Source organism: Aethalodelphis obliquidens, unplaced genomic scaffold, assembly GCF_003676395.1.
Source record: "Aethalodelphis obliquidens isolate GAN/ISIS:26980383/991018 unplaced genomic scaffold, ASM367639v1 scaffold11, whole genome shotgun sequence".
Classification (NCBI taxonomy): Eukaryota; Metazoa; Chordata; class Mammalia; order Artiodactyla; family Delphinidae; genus Aethalodelphis; species Aethalodelphis obliquidens.
The window spans coordinates 28,775,157-28,793,817 of record NW_020837955.1 but is presented as its reverse complement, the minus strand read 5'-3'; the positions used below and the strand labels follow the sequence as shown (position 1 = coordinate 28,793,817).

Here is an 18,661-nt window from a genome sequence, read left to right as displayed (position 1 = left end):
GGTTTCCTCCCAGAGTCATCTTGTACGTAATCCGCCCCCCATCACTGGCAACCACCGCTAATGTCATTTGATTCTGAATTCAAACACAGGGGGAGGTGAGAAGCAAGAAATCCCCGGCGTTTACACATCTGAAGCTCACCCTCTAAAATGAACTTTCCTCTCGAAAACCCCTTTTTAATCAGTCTACCAAATGGACTCGTTTTTTTTTTTCCTTTAATTTGCGGGATCCAAGCAATTTTTACTGTGGGTGGTAACGAGAGTCTAACTGTTTCTAATTATTTAAAAAACAGAACCACACACACAAAACAAAACAAATAAAAAATCTATGCTGCCAACTGCCGAGAGGCTCAGAAGCCACAACTTCCGGTAGTAAAGATTTTTGTTCCCAACTATCATAAACCAGCAGATCTGGAGAGCATCTGGGCATCTGCTCGACGTTTCCCATACATGAGCGCGGCGAGCGGGTACCATTCACATTTAAGGAACAGAGGCTGGCAGGACGATGGTGAGGTCAGTACCCTGACTTTGCAAACGTATGAAGATCCAGCCTGCAAATGCAAGCCCTACCACTTACTCTCAGCGGAACCAAGGACAGTTTTTTTTTTAATTTTGTGCCACAGTTTCCTTCTTGTTAAAAATGGAGAAGATGGTTCCTACCTATTGGGAGGACGAAATGAGTTAACATATGAAAACCACGTAAACTGGAGCTGGTTCACAAAGAAGCCCTCAATAAATGTTACTATTAGCTTATTTATATATAAAATTGCAAAAATCGTTTTTCCTCCTATGGAGGAGCTGTGAAGAGTGAAACAAGAGTATTTATGAAAAAGTGAACTCAGTGCCTGAATGACAGCAAATTTTTCATAAATGGTGGTTAATATTAAGCCACACCCCCACTGAAGAAAGGGTTCATCCTTCTTTCCTCTCAAACCAAAGAGATGAGTTTAAGAAAACCCACTGAGAATTAATAAGTAAGAGCTAATGTTGACAGATATACCTGTACACCACACCTTAACTCACTGATAACTCCCAATAAATGAAGGGAGGTATGATAATTTCCCTGCTTTATAGATGGAGAAACTGAGGTCTAGAAAGGTTTCAATACACAATGCACATGGTCACTCAGCCAGCCAGTAGCCAAGCCAGGGTTTGAATTCATGCTCTTAATCATTCCATTAAACAGACTCTGCAAGAACCAAAACCGAGTGCCAAAACGCATTCTCTATTCTTCTGAGGCAAGATAGCTCATGCCAAAGAGGCCTGCAAGAATTACAACTTTATCATTACATCTGAAAGAGGGAAAAACAAATAGATCCTTTTTATGGAGAGAAATCCACTACAAAGACCCAGAAGGAGGAGCTCAACATGGTAGAAGGAGGAAGGTATTTCTTTGGGCTACCTTGGACCTCTGTGTCGACAAAACGGCCCTATTCTACTCCACGTGAAAAAGAATCCTCTACCCTCCAGCCTCCGCTTTCTCCCCCACTTGTTAACCATGCCCAAAGGATGGCAGTAAGTTTAACTGCAGACAGTAATTTTTGTTAATGGAATTCTAAGCCCATCAGTTTTCAGCTACGAGGATGAGAGACTCTTTCACTGTGCTTTTCTAAAGCAAATATTTAGTGCTTTCATCTTTTAGTGCCCTAACATGCAATCTGTCACCCAAATAAGAACACAGGAGAAAAAAAAAAAAAAAAACACCTTCTCATGTGGGTGTTTGTAGAAATTATATCACGTTTCCGGCGTCGATCAGACAAATGGCAAGCACTTCTGGAAGGGGACACACGTCACCCCGCACGCTCTTCTCGAGGCGTCTTCCAGAGTTAGGGCAGCCGGGCCCCATGGTTTACACTTGCTCCACTTGTGAAAATCATGCCAGCCCTGGCTTTCCACAGCACCCCTAGCACGTCAATCACGATGCAGAGAAGCAGCTTGTTTCTGAGCTGTTCTGCTCCTCTCGTTTTGCCTAGGCACCCATGCTCACGTTACCTGGTTTAGTGTGTGACTTTTTTAAAATGAGAACCATTTCTCCTCCACCTGGAGGACATTCTTCTACAGAAACCTGTTGCCAGACTACAGTAGTTTCTTATCAGCAGAACTCCCTCCTCTCAGCTAAACCATGGATGCTCTGACCCTATCACATTCCGAGAGATTCCTTCAGCCTGGCAAGAGAGAAAGGCAGGGAGAGGGGATACAGACAGGAAAGTGGGGGTCACTTTTGTAGAAGGCAGTTCTAATTCTTTTTCCCGATTCTAAAGCGAGTTTCGATTCCAGAAAGCCAGAAGGGAGAGCTACGACTGTGTTTCTAGATGTCACCTCCCCTTTCCACCCCTATAATTTCTGCTTTCTGCTCTGGGTCACCGTTCCCACTTCTCAACTGGCTGCAATGGCAAATCCCCAAGTAATTACAAAGGCAGGAATCAGATTACACCAGATTCTACATGTGTGCGATTGTTGCCGCCTTCCCCAGCAAAATCCACAGCAGAGGCACCATCAACTGTTCAGTCAAGTGTGACGTTCTGAGCTGGGGACATCTGAGGTCACCTCTCCTCGTTTCCCAGGAGGAGGACAAGCACACACACACACAGGATCACAGCACACAAACGTCCCTGCAGTTCACTTTTCCCTAAGAAAGCAAAAGCCCTGACCGCAGCAGGTGAGACACAGCTCTGGCCTTCCCGTGATCGGACCAGCTTGTGCCAGAACCTGGGTAGGGATGCACAGATAATCATGGAAGCACCTCAATTGCTGGCTTCACTTAAGTAATGGGACAAGTGAGGACAGCTGGGGAGAACCACGTTGGGTCAACAGATCTGCAGGTGATGCAGCATCTTCATCTTACACGTTATGCCCAAACCTTGATCATCTGTCCTGACATCTGGGAAGGAATAATATAGATAATTCAAAGCAGAATACTCCAGAAGTCGTTTCCCTTCACAATGCTGCCTACATGGTTAGCAAGAACAGTTCCCTCGCTAATTAGATTTGTCTTTGGCCACTGTCAGAATTAGCCTGAGTTCTCCTAAATCCACCAAGTGGCCCAAAGCATCCTAGGTGTGTGGGGCAAGGACAGCCAGTACAAAAAACAGACAAAAGCCAAACAACACTTGTCAGTAACTAACAGGCTGACTAGCCAGGCACTCTGGTTACATCTCTTTTGCTGGAGAAGGCGTGGAGAGCAGAGCAGAGACTTATAATCAACAATGAAAAATGAGCCTCTGAATGAAAGAGATGAATCAGGCCAATGCTATCTTTCGAAGGGTAAAAATGATAAAAATAAAAAAATAAAACCTACATCTCTTGTAACCATAAAAGGGTAGCACGGGAGTGTGTGCGAGGTGATGAAGCTGTTCTGATTGTGGTGGTGATAATACGAACGGATGCTAAAATTCACAGAACTGCAGACCAAAAGAAAAAGCCAATACTGTTGTATATTTTCAAATATAAACTTTCAAAATCCCACATCTCCAAAGAAACCTGCTCCTCAGACCTAAAATCTGGGGCACAGAAGTATATTCCGTAAGTGCAACTTCAAAAAATGCACAGCTGCAGGTGACCCCACCAAACCAGGACTGCAGGGAGGAAAGGCCCCCGGGAGCCTGATTCGAGTGCACTCTGCTGTCCCCAGCAGGACAGGGCCAAGGACAAACAAATGTCCGAGTCCCTTTAGAAGCGCACATATCCCTGCGTCCTGACAGCAGTGAGCCCGTGCCCAGACACTGCTGCCCCTGCCCCGCCAGGCACGGAAATGCCCCACCTTCCCTTCAGGAACTGCCCGGATTTCTGAAGCCAGTAAAAGCCCCATCAGCGAGCTTGCCCTGCCTCTCGCCTCCACCCATCTTCCTCCTGGGTTCTTATAAAGGAGGCAGGAGGAGAGAAACTTGTCCAAGGGGCAGAGCCGTGAACTGGATCTCCGTCTGGATGATTCCACGTTTCTTCTACTCTCTGGCGGAGGGGCTTCTCCTTTCCCCAGGAGGAGAGGATCTCTCCCCTGCCACACTGGCTGCTGGAGAAACACCAGGCATGCCAGAAACCCAGAGGGCAGGAGCCAGGCTGAGCACGCAGTGATTGAGCTCTTCCATGCTCCCTCTGACCCCGGCCCCGTACATCGTGCCCAGCCCAACACCATCTCCTGCCAGCTCTGCTTTTCAAAGCAGCAAGAGGCCCCCGCCGGGACCTGGGGCTGCGACACAGGGGCTCCGGCGAAGCTGGGCAGACCAAGTGACAGGTGGGGCTGGGAAATGAGGCGAGCGGAGCAGCGCGTCCCTCGGCCACCCCCTGCCTCCCCACCTCCCTCGACTCTCACTTCTTCTTTCTCTGGCGTCTTTAGTTCCTTCCTTGTCCCCGCCCTCCCTTGTCAGAAGGAACTGGCTTTTCCAAAACAGAAACTTTCACTCTGAGCACAAACAGGCCTGTTATTTAGACCTACTCAGAGAAAAACACAGCCAGCTGTGAGCAGGCTCTGGGTGCTGAGGCCTGGGAGACACAATGCCCACGGAGGAGTGCGCGCACACACACCGGGAGGTCGCTCACAAAGGGTTTAGAACTCCCTGGCTGTACAAAGGCCACCTCCTTCCTCACCTTCAGCTCAAGCAGAGGAGGCCACCACGGATTGGGAAAGGACAGTCCAAGGAAAACTTGAACCTGGCCTCATCAGGGAAGATGAGTCCACTTCTCCCACTTAGCTCCCCAGACCACACCAAAAACATGTTTTGGTAACTACTACATTTCTTTCATGCAAACAGGCGTGACATGAACTTTCAGAGATGTGATGGGAAAAGCTGGGAAAGTGTGGAATAAAGGATAAAAGATGAGGTAGCTCCTAGAATCATCTCTTGCTAAACGAGCAGCAACTAGAGCAATACCTCTGAATAAGGCACAGAGGACTGGCCTGACAGAGAAGGATAAAACTAAGATCCTCCACTTTGCTTTCCTGACAAGTGCCTTTAATAAAAATGAGTAAATTAAAGTTCCAGAGTCTGGGCTGAAATGTGGTTCATCTCTGTTCCCAAATTCCAAACATCTACCTCACTGACATCATTAAAAAGACTGATCATAGGAAGGTACTCTGAGAAACAAAGGTATCACAACATGGAGAGACAGACAGACAGACTTGATAGATAATGTCAAAACCGTGAGTAAAAAGCATCTATGACCTCTCTTCAACTACTGACCATGTATTATGATTTGAGGGGCCCCTAAGGTATAAAAAGCCTGAAGGTTAATTTAAACTCTCCCCTGACACAGTGTAGCCCATTAAAAACTGATCTGTGAGGGCTTCCCTGGTGGCGCAGTGGTTGAGCGTCCGCCTGTTGATGCAGGGGACACGGGTTCGTGCCCCGGTCCGGGAGGATCCCACATGCTGCGGAGCGGCTGGGCCCGTGAGCCGTGGCCGCTGAGCCTGCGCGTCCGGAGCCTGTGCTCCGCAACGGGAGAGGCCACAACAGTGAGAGGCCCGTGTTCCGCAAAAAAAAAAAACAAACTGATCTGTCACCTCACAGAATTCCAAAAGGGGAGGATCCAAAACAATGAACTGTGTGGATGACAAGATGTCCTGCACGGAAGGCCCAGAGTCTTCTCTATTAATGACCTTTGTCATATGAGATGCAAAGAAAACATGTGACTCACAAAGAAGGGGGAAAAGAGAGGCAGCCACAGAGATAAGAGCCGCGATCGAGTCTGTGGTGTCCGAGCGGATGTCAGGTGACCCCAGAGCCTGGATGCAGGGCCGGAAACCACTCCCACCATCCAAGGGATGGGGTCCTTAGAAGACGTCCACGCACCCTGCCTGGGCTTCCTACTCTGTATACCAACCTCCTGGGGCGGAGAAAAGTGTAAGAAGTGAAAAGAACAGTGTTCACAGCCTTTAGTCCAAGGAATGGTCAACTTGGGAAATAGGGCCCAGAATGATCCTCTCCCTCTCTGGGCCTGTGTCCCTGGTGGGAAGCCCTGTGCAAGTTGTGGCCAAGCTGTGTCCATCCCGTAGGGGGCTGTGATAAGCAGCGGGGGAAACAACACCATTTCACCTGGGAGTGTGGCTTCTTTGAGGTGCCAGAAATTCCAAGTTAGGCACTGCAGTGCCCACCTATACTACTGGGGCCATAATTCGGCAGAGGAAATTCACGTGCCCATTTAACCCAGAAGAATTCAACAAAGAAGCTTTGCACACAGAAAAAGGAGAAGCTCTGCAAAATAATGAGTGGTCCCATCAGCCATCCCACCCTGAGAAGGAATTTAGGGAGGGGGTGAATTTGCTGGATCACTCGCTCAGAATGATCCGGGGCTGTGCGTGCTAAGCCATGGCTCATATATATCATGGGGACATTATGGAATGTCCAAAGTCATTCTATTCTGTCTTTGTTATTTTCAACTCACACTCTCTCCCACATGAGATGCAACCAGACTGTAATAGTGGAACTTTAGAAACAGTGTGTTTGCACTGGGGCAATGACTGAGCATATCGAGAGGTACCCAATTCTGGAATGGACACCACTAGAAGTTTACCAAGAGTCTTCACAGGATACGCAGGAAAGGGCTTCTATTACAAGAGATGTGAGACAGACAGAAAATAATTACATATATGATAGGAGCCCACCTATGATTTTTTTAAAACACATCCTTTAAAAGACTGGAAGGAAGTATGTCAAAATGTTAACTCTGCCTTTGAGAAATATTTTTACTGTTTTCTCATCCTGCTTCTCTATGTAATCAGGAGAGGGAGGGTGAATTAAACATTTTAGCTTAACTGAATGCTTGGTAATCCAAAGTTATAATGCAGAGATTTATAAAGCAAATACTTCCCCTTTCTAATGTACTTTGTTGTGTAAATCCAGATTTTCCATACATAACGTATTGAAAAACATAGAACTAACTAAGGAAGTGAAGCAATATCTATATTTGTCTCAATGACTAATAAGCAAAAATAAAACTTTGGCCATGATGCCACGCTTTTTAGAAATCAGACACATAATAAGCCACAGATTTATAGGATGTGGTCTAATAAACCTAAGAAAAGTTTCATTTCCTCTCACCAAAATGGTTAACTCCCTGTCTATGTGACTGGCTTTGCAAAGTTAGCTGAAACCTTTTTTTTTCCCTTAAATGCCTAACTTGAGAAGTTAATAAGCAAGTACCAGCAATAATGTGCCCCCTCCTGAATTCACACACACACCACACACACACACACACACACACACACACTCTCACTCACTCACATACTGCTAAAGAAGAAACAAAATTAGGCTCAAAACTAGCAAAAGGGTAGGTCAACCAAACTATCAGAAGGGACAGAGGGTATCGTCTTCCTAACCCCCAGCCACTGACCAGGAAGAGTTCAGAGAAGCCCTTCAAGACGAAGGAATAAGAGAAGGATCTGAACAAAGAACCTTTTAAAAGTTTGTTTGCAAGCATTTCCGTAAAAATGGTTTTGACTAAGCAATTACAGGAAAAAAACTCTTTCTTTCTTATCTGAATGCATTTATGCCATGGGTCACGCCCTATTATTGTCACTATTAAACATGGTAATAGCCTCAGTGTAATGACTTTGTGTGGTGAGCTTTAAAATGGCCATGAATAGCTAACTAGAAAGAAGTGACTCATGCCTGCCCAGGTGGACGTTGACTTTCTTAGTCATAGTTAATCAATCAACTGGTCTACCAACCTTAATTCCCTAGAGGAGACAGCCTTGATTCTAAAGGGTTAGAATCAAGCCGAATCACAGGGAAGAGAGAGCAGGGACAATGAAGGTTAAGTATGGATGGGGTAGAAAGTATTCTAGATATGGTACCTGAAAAGCAAAACCTGGACTCTGGATGTCCTGAACCAGAAGTTTCCTCCCAGCTCCCGAGACGGCTGGGCGTTGAACAGGACCTAACCCAATCTCCTTCAGCAGGTGGAAGATGATTAGTGGAGAAGGCTCCCAACCATGGGCTATTTTGCCAGGGTCTTTCATTAACAGCAGTTTTAGAGCTCCACCCCTTTGTGATTTGAAGCAAGTTACCTAACCTCTCTGTGGCTCATTTGCAAAATGGCAATAATCACAGCACCTTCCTCTTAGGGGTGTTGTCAGGTTTTGACGAGTTAATATACACAAATCGCTTACGGAAGTGCCTGGGCCGTAGGAAGCACTGTATTAAAAGTCTCTTTGATCAGTATTTCAAGGGATCCTGATAGGTGCCCAGTGAAGCAGGCTGAGCAGGGATTCCCCTACCATCCCCTTTTAACAGACACAGGGACGCATCACAGAGGGATGAAGCATCTTGCCGGCAGAGGTGGGAGAACGCTGGACTCAAACCTAGTTCTGACTCTGGTCATGCAAGGTTTCCACTATGCTACCCAGAACCATCTCGAACACACCCAAGCTGTGCGTGGAAAGCATGCAGCACAACTGAGATACCGCCCCCGCCCCCAGCAGAGGCCAGCCCATCACACGGACACACTACCAGTGTGCGTTGCCTCCAGAATCCTGCTGGGTGTCTGCGCCAGACCGAGCACGCCAGCACCTCTGGCCAAGCCAAGCCCCCGCTTTATGTCCTCAACTCCACTGATGCTCACGACAGCTCACATGTCATCTTGGGGAGACTGAAGCACAGAGCACTTGGGTAACTTGCCCGAGGTCACACAGCCCGAGCGGTGGTGTCTCTGTGTCTGGTCTATTCACAACTTCGGGATTTAGACCCAATTCTGGAAGCTGGGTGTATTAGCACTTCCCCAAGAGATGCTTCCCTGTCCTGAGGGCAAAGCTTGAGAAACCAGCGTAGTCACTGGCGCCGGGGATCTAATCAGCGCCTGTGGATCCTGAGTTATAAGGAAGAAACCCCGACTTTCTGTTTCATTTTCCTCAACGCAGAATGGGTGCCTGGTTCTCTTTTATCTACCTCATAACTCTGACCAAAGATTAATGAGTTACCATTTGCCAGGCCCTGGTGGAGGAATAACTATGATCGGTATGGCCTTATCGTCCACAGTCAGAACGAACAGAGACTCTTATTAAAAGCCACGGCCGTACACATGCACGGGACACGTGTAATCCGGGCACAGTCCTCATCAGCAGAGGGGAAGGAGCATGTGCTGTCAAAAGACCCTAGACTACATCCGCAGTTTCAGCCACATCTGGCCAGAGGGGAACAATCAGACAGGAAGATTTCCACAAGACACCCACGCGTGAAGTTACTAACCAGAATCAAAACGCATTATGGTGTATAAGAGCAACCCAGTGAAAAGAAAAATACAAAACTCTGCAAGGTACCATTCCAATTCTACGAAACATTTTTAAGTTTAGACACATGAATGACAAGAAAGAACTGCATCCAAACATTAAGAGATTATAAGTAGGTAAAAAAGAACGTGGGTGTTTATATTTTCTTCTACCTGTTTCTCTTTGTGTCTCTAGTTCTCTCATAGGGCTATTTACCACTTTTTAGATCAGAGCAAGCTTTTAAAGATGATTTCACCCGCCTTTTCTCTCTCCAAAGGCAAGACGCACGTACACGTGACCTGTGATTCTAGGCCTCTGCTGTGTTCTGTCCCTGCAGCCCTAACACGCAGCCCAGCAGCCAGCGCACAGTAGGGATACAATAAGTATTTTTCAAAGACAGAGGCTTTACTAATTGCCTCTTAAATATTCACTTTTCTTTCTAAAAAAACTTAAAAGCTAGCATTAGTACTCAAGCATTCACTCTTTAAGTCTAAAGAGTTACCTTACAATTTATCTGCATTGACTTGTGCTTTTCTGAAGATGAAAGCACGTTCTAGATGTTCTTTATTCTTTGGGACTACAAATTTGAAGAGAACTGTCACTCTCAAGCACCGAGCAGTGTGGGGTATTGACATCGTATTGAATTATTTAAAGGAAATTAACAACGCGCTTCCTGTCCTTGGAGAGTGACATCTGCCAGCAAAGCCATTCACGGGCTGCCTCAGGAAGATACCACTGCAGAAGGGCGGGCGTTGCCCAGCACCTTGAATTCTAAAAGAAAATCTGTAAGTTCTAAAGAACAAAGACAAAGTTCAGGTGATAACTTCTCTTCCACTGGAAGCTCTGAAGAGTCCCAGGAAATTGTTTCCTGGGGGTCAAGTTTAATGGGATAACGTGTTGCTCATCATTCTCACGGAAGCTCCGCGGGACACCGGACCACGTGGCTTTAACTGGGAGCCCAGCGCCTCGGGTTCGCGGGACCACCTCCCTCTATACCCTGTCCTGGTAAGCTGGCATTTTTATGGCTATGATAAACCTATCCGTGGTCAGCACACCCAGACATCATGGCACCCGAAGTGCCAGCGATGTGACGGGAACTGGGGACCACGGCGGTGGGCACTGCCCTAGCGGGAGGTAAACTTTGGATGGGTGGTTTCAGTTCAGAGTCCGCTCATCTCATACCGTCATTCTGCTCCGAGACCTACCTCCAAACACCAGGGCTCCCCAACCTTTTGTAAGGAATGGCTCCTTTTCATGTCCCTGAAGACTTGAGTGCTGACAGTGAAGTCTGAGGGGGGGTAGAAGTGCTGACAGTCATGTCCCTGAGTGCAGCAAGGGAGGGGGCACTGCTGCCAGGAAGAAAGGGGAACAGAGTGAGGCTCGGGAGGGAGGCGGGGCGCAGTCAGCAAGGCATTCACGGCCCCCAGCCTGACTTCCTGTCCTACCCCCGCTTCTCTCCAAACTCCAAGCGGGGAGGATCATGGTTCCCCGCACGAACCCAGAACTCTTCCACCTCCCTGCTGGCCAGCGACGTCTTCAACACAACCTCCTCTTAGCAGCCTTTCTGATGCATCCCTTCCCGCTGAGCCCACCCTTGCCCGTCGTTCCCCCTAGGGACACGCCACTCCTTCCTCTGAGAAGCCCGCTGGCTAGCATTTTCTCTCTCTCAACTTACCTTACTGAATCTTCCATTAGTTTAAACCATGTGATATTGCTGCTATTTCTACCCTACAAAACTGCAATTGTATAGGGTTCCACGCAATGCTAGAGCTGTCTGGGGAGCTGTCTTAATACCTTTCCCTCTGCCAGGCTGCCGTCTTTTTGAGAGCAGCAACTACACTGACATATCTGGACCCCTTGAAAGATCTGGCAGCTCACACCCTGAGGGCTCAGGAAGTACGTGCTCTACTGCACTTCAACCCAGCTGGAGCCCTACGATGAGCGCTGCTTCTCTGGGGTTCTGGACAGGAATGTTCATATTATTCCGCTATTCCTCACAACCACCCTGTGAGGTAGGTACTACTGTCGTGCCCATTTTACAGACAAGGAAACTGACTCAGAGACGTTAAGGAGCATGCCCAAGGTCACACAGCTAGTAAATGGCGAGGGAGGGGGGGGACCTGGACCAGGTCTCAGTCAACTCATGGTGGTGCTATGTGGATGCATTTGCCTGTCCAGATGTTGACTATTGCTCTGTAAATGGGGTAGAGAATTGAGGGGTGTTAAGAGCGACGTGGGGTCCAAGAAGGGCTATTTCACAACAAGGAAATATCATTCTAATCGCCTTTAAAAAAAAAAAAGAAAGAAAAGATCTATGCCTTTTGTGTTCATTGCAAAGGATTATGTCTTCCTTTACAATGAAGTTTATCTGCCTTGTAAGAAGTTTAAAAACTTCTCCACTCTAGTTTTTAAAAAGTTTTTTGTGAAGGAAAAGCCCATGAACAAATTTTTCACCCTTTTTAATCCCACATAATAGAATTCAGGATTAAGAACATGAGATTGAGCACAATATCCGATATCTTATGTTCTGCTATTCACTGAATAGCAGGATGAGCATAGTGGGTACCAAAGACTCTAGGAGTTAGGGAAGCAATGGAAATACGGACAAATCTACAGAACAGCAGCCACGTTTCTAGAATAACTTACATGGTTCCCATATAACCTGGTCCTCCGATGGGGGAGGTGGGGGCTTATCCAGGTGGATTAAAACCAGCCGAAAGCCATGTGAACACCCAAATTGAGAAGAAGCCACATCTCCTGCAAACTGGTGCTACTCTAGGGCCCTTGCTGCTTGCAACTGTCCCCGTGGCTGGACTTTTAAAGTCACCACTGCCGGGAGCCCCAAGCTCTGCTCCCAGGAAGGGCAGCCGAAGCCCCAGAGGAAGCACTGGTTGCCCATCCCTGGAGGTCTCTGGTCTCCACCCAGGAAGCAGAGCCTCCCACTCTGCATTTCTCCACGGGGCTCGTTTGTAAACAGGAATGTGAGTCACTGGGCAATCATGAGTCCATTTTCAAGATTAGCCCAGCTTGACAACCAAGGTCCTCCTATTCTGCCTTGTCGCAGCCGTGACTCATCTTAACTGCCTCCCACCAAAGGGGCCATGGTTTAGCCCTCCAATTGTTCCTGAAGGGAACCCAGCAATATGGGGGTTTCAATCCTTGTCTGCTTATTCTGTTTCCTAACACAATGCTGAGAGCAAAGAGGCAAGGTTCCCGAGGGCAAGCACCCCAGGAGTTTGTAAAAGAAATGTATCTAAGGTTACCACAGACCACATTCTCTTTATTATCTTCCCATGGCCTTTCCTTAGGGCCTGTACTCCCACAGGGGCTTGCACACACACACACACGCACACCTCTGTATAGGATCTAGATACTCTTCCATTCCTGGGAACCTCAGAGCCAAATCTGCAGGTCACTCCTACCAATACTGTAGGATCTACCAGCTTTGAAATTTGTGAGATTAACCTTACCCCCATCTTATCCTAGGGGTCTACCCTGCTTTGCTCTTTATTCTAATTTCCTTAATTATTCATTTCTAATCTTTTTACATAATATGAGGTCTTATAAGCCAATTCAAATCTGGGGGCTATAAGATGTCTCATAAACAGATCTAAATGTATATACAAATACCAAATCCTTTTGTTCCACGACAAAACTCTAGTTGAGCCTTTCCCTACCAAATCTAAGACTCTTCAACACATCCTAAAGATTATGAAGGCAGATGTCTGCCAAGTTTTCTGCTCAGCATCTATTCATGCTTTTTCTGGTAACAGTGCCCTGAATTACACAGCAGGTACCACCCTAACTCTCAAGCCATACAGTCTGGGTAGAGTGGACCCTACCCCGACCTGCACGGAGGGGTAAGTGTACTCAGTCCAAAGGCACTCAGCACATCACACCCCCTTACCCAGCCACCGATTCAGAATTGTGGGGAAGATAAAGTCTCTCTGGACTCAAACCTGCTTCCGTGCAATGAAGTCAACCTGCAGGAGAGCAGAGTCAAGGGCTGGAAGGAAGTGATGTCCTGGTATATGGGCCCCCGGACCCAGCCACGCTACCTGTATGCTTTTCAATTATGGGTCAATACACTCATTTTCCTTAGGCCAGTTTGGGCTGGGCTTGAGGAGAGAGAAGGGCACCCTGACCGGAGAATTCTAGTTGCCTTAGAATGACCTCGATAATCGTCCATCCACACATCAAGCAGTAACGTGGAAAAAACTGGAGACGCTCCAGGAAAAGTAAATGAAGGCCTCACAAGTTTCATGCTCCAGGCATGATGCGGGGATTATTACAAGGCAATATATTGGAGTAAGTGTCTAGTACTTTTCAAAATAAGAATGAACGTGGCTTGTGGCCAGTCTCTGGGATGGGGGTGGTAGCCTTGAGAAACCACACACCTGCTAGAACTGTCACTCGGCCCTCCTCCTCTAGTGCCTCTGAAGCCACCAGCTACACTGACTGACTCTATTAAGATGTGGTCTCCAGAAGTTGAGGCTGTACCATGTCAAGACAGACATGGCAGGTTTCATCTTCTCTGATGGCTTGACCCCTGAGGACATGGGGTGTTGACCAGTTCTGGACGTGGCCGCATGGAGCAGAATCAAGGTGTACCACTAAGAAGTTAGAGCACTAGTTGAATATTCTACTATTTGGTTTCTTTATGAGCTTATAGCCGCCTTCAACAGGTGGCTGGGCAATATTCAAATGTTAATGCAACAGAATGGAAACCAACGAGCCAGAAAGGACAAATTGCCCTGCCAGGAAAAATAGACACAAAAGAAAAGAATATAGGAGGAGCTGAAAAGCATTTAAAAACCAAAACCCTTAAATAGACTAAAGCCTCCAGAAATAAAGATTTTCTATGAAATTTGTTATTCTGACCAAATTTGGCCAACAGCCAAGAGCTGTTGGGAGAATTCTAAACCCACCTCTTAGGGCAGGAAGAAAAAGGCAAAAGCTTTCAATTTTGTTTCTGTAAAGTTTGGTGTGATTGTTAACTTTATATGTCAACTTGACTGGGCCATGGGGTGCCCAGATATTTGGTCAAACATTATTCTGAGCATTTCCGTGTTTTGGATGAGTTAAAATTGGTAGAATGAGTAAAACTGAATGCCCTTACGAATGTGGGTGGGCCTCATCCAATCTGTTGAAGGCCTGAATGGGAACAAAAGGCTGTTCCTCCCCCAAATAAGGGAGAACTCTGCCTGCCCAACTGCCTTTGAGCTGGGACACTGGGGTGTTTTTTTTTTTTTCCTACCTTCGGAATTGGACTAAGACATAGGCTCTTTCTGGGTCTCAAGCCCGCCAGCCTTTGGACCAGAACTAATACCATCAGCTCGTTTGATTCTCAGGCCTCCAGACTTCAACTACAGCTACACCATAAACTCTCCTGGGTCTCCAGCTCACCAACTGCAGTTCTACGGGCTCGTTGGTCTTCCTAACTGCATGAGCCAGTTCCTGACCATCAGTCTCTTTTTCTACTTGTCTGTCTGTCTGTCTATCTATCTCCTATTGGTTCTGTTTCTCTGGAGAACCCTAATATATTTGGGGTTGTGTTTTTATATGTTTTCTCCCCCCAAGCAAGAGGGAAAGGATTATTTGTGGGTCTCTCAAAGATATCAGAATTGTGAAATGGAATGGGTCTTAGAAATCATGGAATTGAATTCCTTATGATTTTTTAAAACCTCTAAGTCTAGGCATAAAACTAGGACCTACCCAGGACGACACAGCTAGAAAAGAACAAACCAAAACCCAGGTTTTAAAAACTAGGAGATAGGGGTTCTATGCATAGCATGGACGAGTTTTATTCTGAAACTGCAGCATCTTTGGAGGGATAAGAAATCCATTTGAGAGAAGGACGTGGGCAAGCGCCCTTCCACTGAAGAAGCAAACTAGTAAAATGACAATTTTTTAAAAATTGGAGGGAGGGCAAAAACCTCTTATCTCTTTATCATTTACTCACATACACACGCACATGTGTGTACAAACAAGGACACCAAAAACAAATAAGCAACAGCAGGCAGCCATCCATCCATCCAACCAACCAGAGCCCACACACACGTACATAACCTCGAAAAGAGATTTCAGGTCTACAGGTCATGCTGATCTAGCTTTGAGTCCATCAATAATTACCACCTCTGAAGGTAAGTTAACTCTGGTGGGAACTACTTACGTTTGAAAGATCTTGCCAAACAACACAGATGCAAAACAACTGGCATCACGGCTCCAGGCAAGCTACCATTTTTGTCATTAAAGGTGAAGCCAGTTTTTCCCCAAAACAGGGTACCAGCACAGACGTGGCAAATGTGTGCAACGTTATTTTTCATGATTATTTTTCCAAAATGTGAGTGTGTGTGAGTGACAAGGTGTGAGAGTCTATGTGTGGTGCGTGTGTGTGTACACACTGAACACCTGTGTGCATACAGAGATAGGCGGGTATCCTCCAATATGGAAGACAGTGGCCTGCAGTCAGGAATGGCAAGTACCCGGCTCACCTACGGCAGCTCCCTCTTCCCTTACCCGTGTCAGTATCACCTGGCCACCCTGCTCAGAGCTGGCATGTGGTGAAATGTAATCATCACCCCTACACTCAAGGGATGTAGAAATAAAGTCTGCCTTGGCCATTGAGGACCTCATCTTAGTGAGAGAGAGACCAGGATCCAAACAGAATGAACACAAAAGGAGCCGATGTTAAGTCAACCCTTAGCCTAGCCTTTTGCAAAGCACAGTTCACCTCTTCCTCAGTCTCAGCGGAGAGACAGATGTGGGGCCTCACTGTCACTGCCACTTCCCACCAACTAGCTGTGCGCCCTGTACTTCTGGGGCTCAGTTTGTCAAGTCACGTGAGGGTGCCAGCTGCTAGATGACTTGTGAGGGCCCTGTTCACCCTCCAGCGTGCTCCAATGCTGCAGGGCGAGCAAAACGTAGAGGCGGGGGATACAATCAAGTCCTCCAATCGCTCTCAGTACAAATCCAACGTGCCTGGATATCTAGACGTGGCCATTACATAAGAGGCGATATTTACTGAAGAAAGTTATATTCAAGGAGCAAAAGCTTTCTTTTACCAGATAAAATATCTACATGGCCAAGGAAAAATATTTTAGCAATAAGGTATAACAAACGGGAATTTGTAGCATCATTTCAAAAGGTGTTTATTAGTTTAAAGAAAATGTTGCCAACTTTTGTTTTCTGGGGAAAAAAATACTTCTCAAGAAGTTGAAAATAAAACATACTTTTTAATTATGGTATAAACAATGAAGGAAAAGTCATATAAAATATCTTTTGGAAAAAAAAGAAAAAAAAATATCTTTTGAAGAACTGGGGATAAAGTTTTAAAAAAAGTTACTTGAGTAATTTTGAATAAAGGACATGCTTTTATTTTTTAGCTGACATCAACACTAAATTAACTGACTTAATTGACTAAATTATTAGTTATGTCAAATTAACTAAATTAATTGACTTTAAGTGAAGGCAAGGCTTTCTGGGGTGGTGATAATGTGAAATAGCTAACCTTAATATTGGGAATTTAGCTAAGGCATGCAAAAAAATAAATGAAGTTCTAATAGACATCGATGGAACACTAAACGAAATCCTTTCTACGGCCAACCTAATTCCTTGGACACCCATACACTAGCAGAGCACCAGTGCATCTTTCCCATCTGTTTCCTCAGACAGTGATGAGGTTCCGTGGAGACCTCAAGCAGGTAGAAAAGTGAAGCTTTTCCCTGCAACCTCCATCTCCATTATTTGCATATGGAACTGAGAGATTAACAGTGTAATCTTTCCAGACAAGCAAAATGCCAACAAGCTCATGAAAAACCATGCTCATCCATTACTTTGAGAGAACAGGAGCTGATTCACACGTGTGGGCAGAGGACCCCTATGGAAGAATTGGAGGCAGAAGCTCAGGTCCACTGTGAATCCAGCTAATAAATAAATGTAATATCGTGCTGTTAATGAGATTTTTGCCAAAGGACAGCTCCTCCTCCCAGGAAAGCCTCCGGGAAGGGATGTGGGTCCATATGACGCCACTGGGGGCCATGAACAGCACTGCGCAGAATCAAGGGACCAAGAGGGGGAGAGAGTCTGATTGGGATTGGTGATGTGTACTTGGTAATCCTCTCTTTAAAAACCAACATATCGCCTACAGAAAGACAAAAAAAAAAAGCACCCAGAAATGGAGCTGAGAGGTTGTAAAGACAACACAAAGACCAGGTGTGCCTGGGGAGCTAGTTACTACTCAGGAAATTTAGAGTGCTTTGCTCTGAAAAAGCAAGCAGTGGAGATCAACAGCACCCTCCTCTCAGATCAATGGGGACCAAATGTTTTAAAATGCAAATAACAGGTTTCTAGACAAACCCTGGAACTTCTCCTGGAAATGTTTTTATAATTCACATCTTGTTAGCCACAGGAGCCCCAATTAAATGTCTTCTCTTCTCATTTCTACTCACCAATTATTAGCATTAGATAATAACATACTATTTTCTGCTAATACGTTTCCTGACAACATCAAACTCCAGAGGGTCTTCATGGTGCAATAACTGTGCAAATGACGGCTAACTGACGAGAAAATGTTATTTAAACCTTCTCAGCGTTTATGAAAAAACAAACCATTTTGGCTGAAATGCATTATACTAATGGCGTAAAAACTTACTGAATTGAAATAATTTGAAAAAAAAGTTCTCCCCAAACATCATGAAAGAGGGACTCACACTGCAAGGATATAAGGTTATAAATATTCAAAAAACAATGGACGATATGTGGAACCTAGAAAAATGGTACAGATGAACCGGTTTGCATGGCAGAAATAGGGACACAGATGTAGAGAACAAACGTATGGACACCAAGGGGGGAAAGTGGCGAAGGGGGAGGGGGGTGATGAATTGGGAGATTGGGATTGACATATATACACCAATATGTATAAGAACCTGCTGTATAAAAAAATAAAATTCAAAAAAACACACAGAAAAAAAAAAAAAGGATGCCCACAGGCAGGACCACTCTTGACACGATCTCATTCAGAACGGGAAGGTACATGAGAATTTGGGGAGAGGCTTGCCAGCTCCATTCTCTAACATCCCTGGTTCCAGAATGACAGTCATCCCCCAGCTGTCATCCCCAGAACGAATCACACTATTGCTAATTTCATAACTTGAGCGGCCGCCACTATTGTCACTGGGCACACACCTGGGACACCATAACGGGTCCTGCCTGGATGGGGGTGATGAATTCTCTCAGGACTATGGTATTCGGGGTTTCTCAGCTTGAAAGGGAGAGTTGGAGCCACAGGATAAAAGATAAGGGGATGAGACAAATTATCCCATGCCACCCAAGTTGTTGGCTATTCTTCTACCCCGAATACTTATATTTTTAATAAAGAGAACCTTGAGAGAGAAAAAAAAATCCTAAATTGTGTGTGTGTGTGTGTGTGTGTGTGTGTGTGTGTGTGTGTGTGTGTGTGTGTGT

At 45.9% G+C, this 18,661-nt stretch overlaps 1 protein-coding gene across 39 annotated transcripts in view; it reads right to left on the bottom strand.

The window, feature by feature from the left end:
* TCF7L2 (transcription factor 7 like 2) overlaps nt 1-18,661 on the bottom strand; it is a 197,490-nt gene that overhangs the window by 62,132 nt on the left and 116,697 nt on the right. For 16 of the 39 annotated variants that reach the window (XM_027112631.1, XM_027112629.1, XM_027112630.1 and 13 more), the window contains one exon: nt 10,402-10,545. The exons of 20 other annotated variants lie outside the window; for them this stretch is intronic. In XM_027112631.1, coding sequence (XP_026968432.1) covers nt 10,402-10,545 — 144 coding nt within the window. The remainder of the gene's footprint in view (nt 1-10,401; nt 10,546-18,661) is intronic. 3 more of the 39 variants (XM_027112633.1, XM_027112609.1, XM_027112637.1) reach the window with 1 other exon arrangement.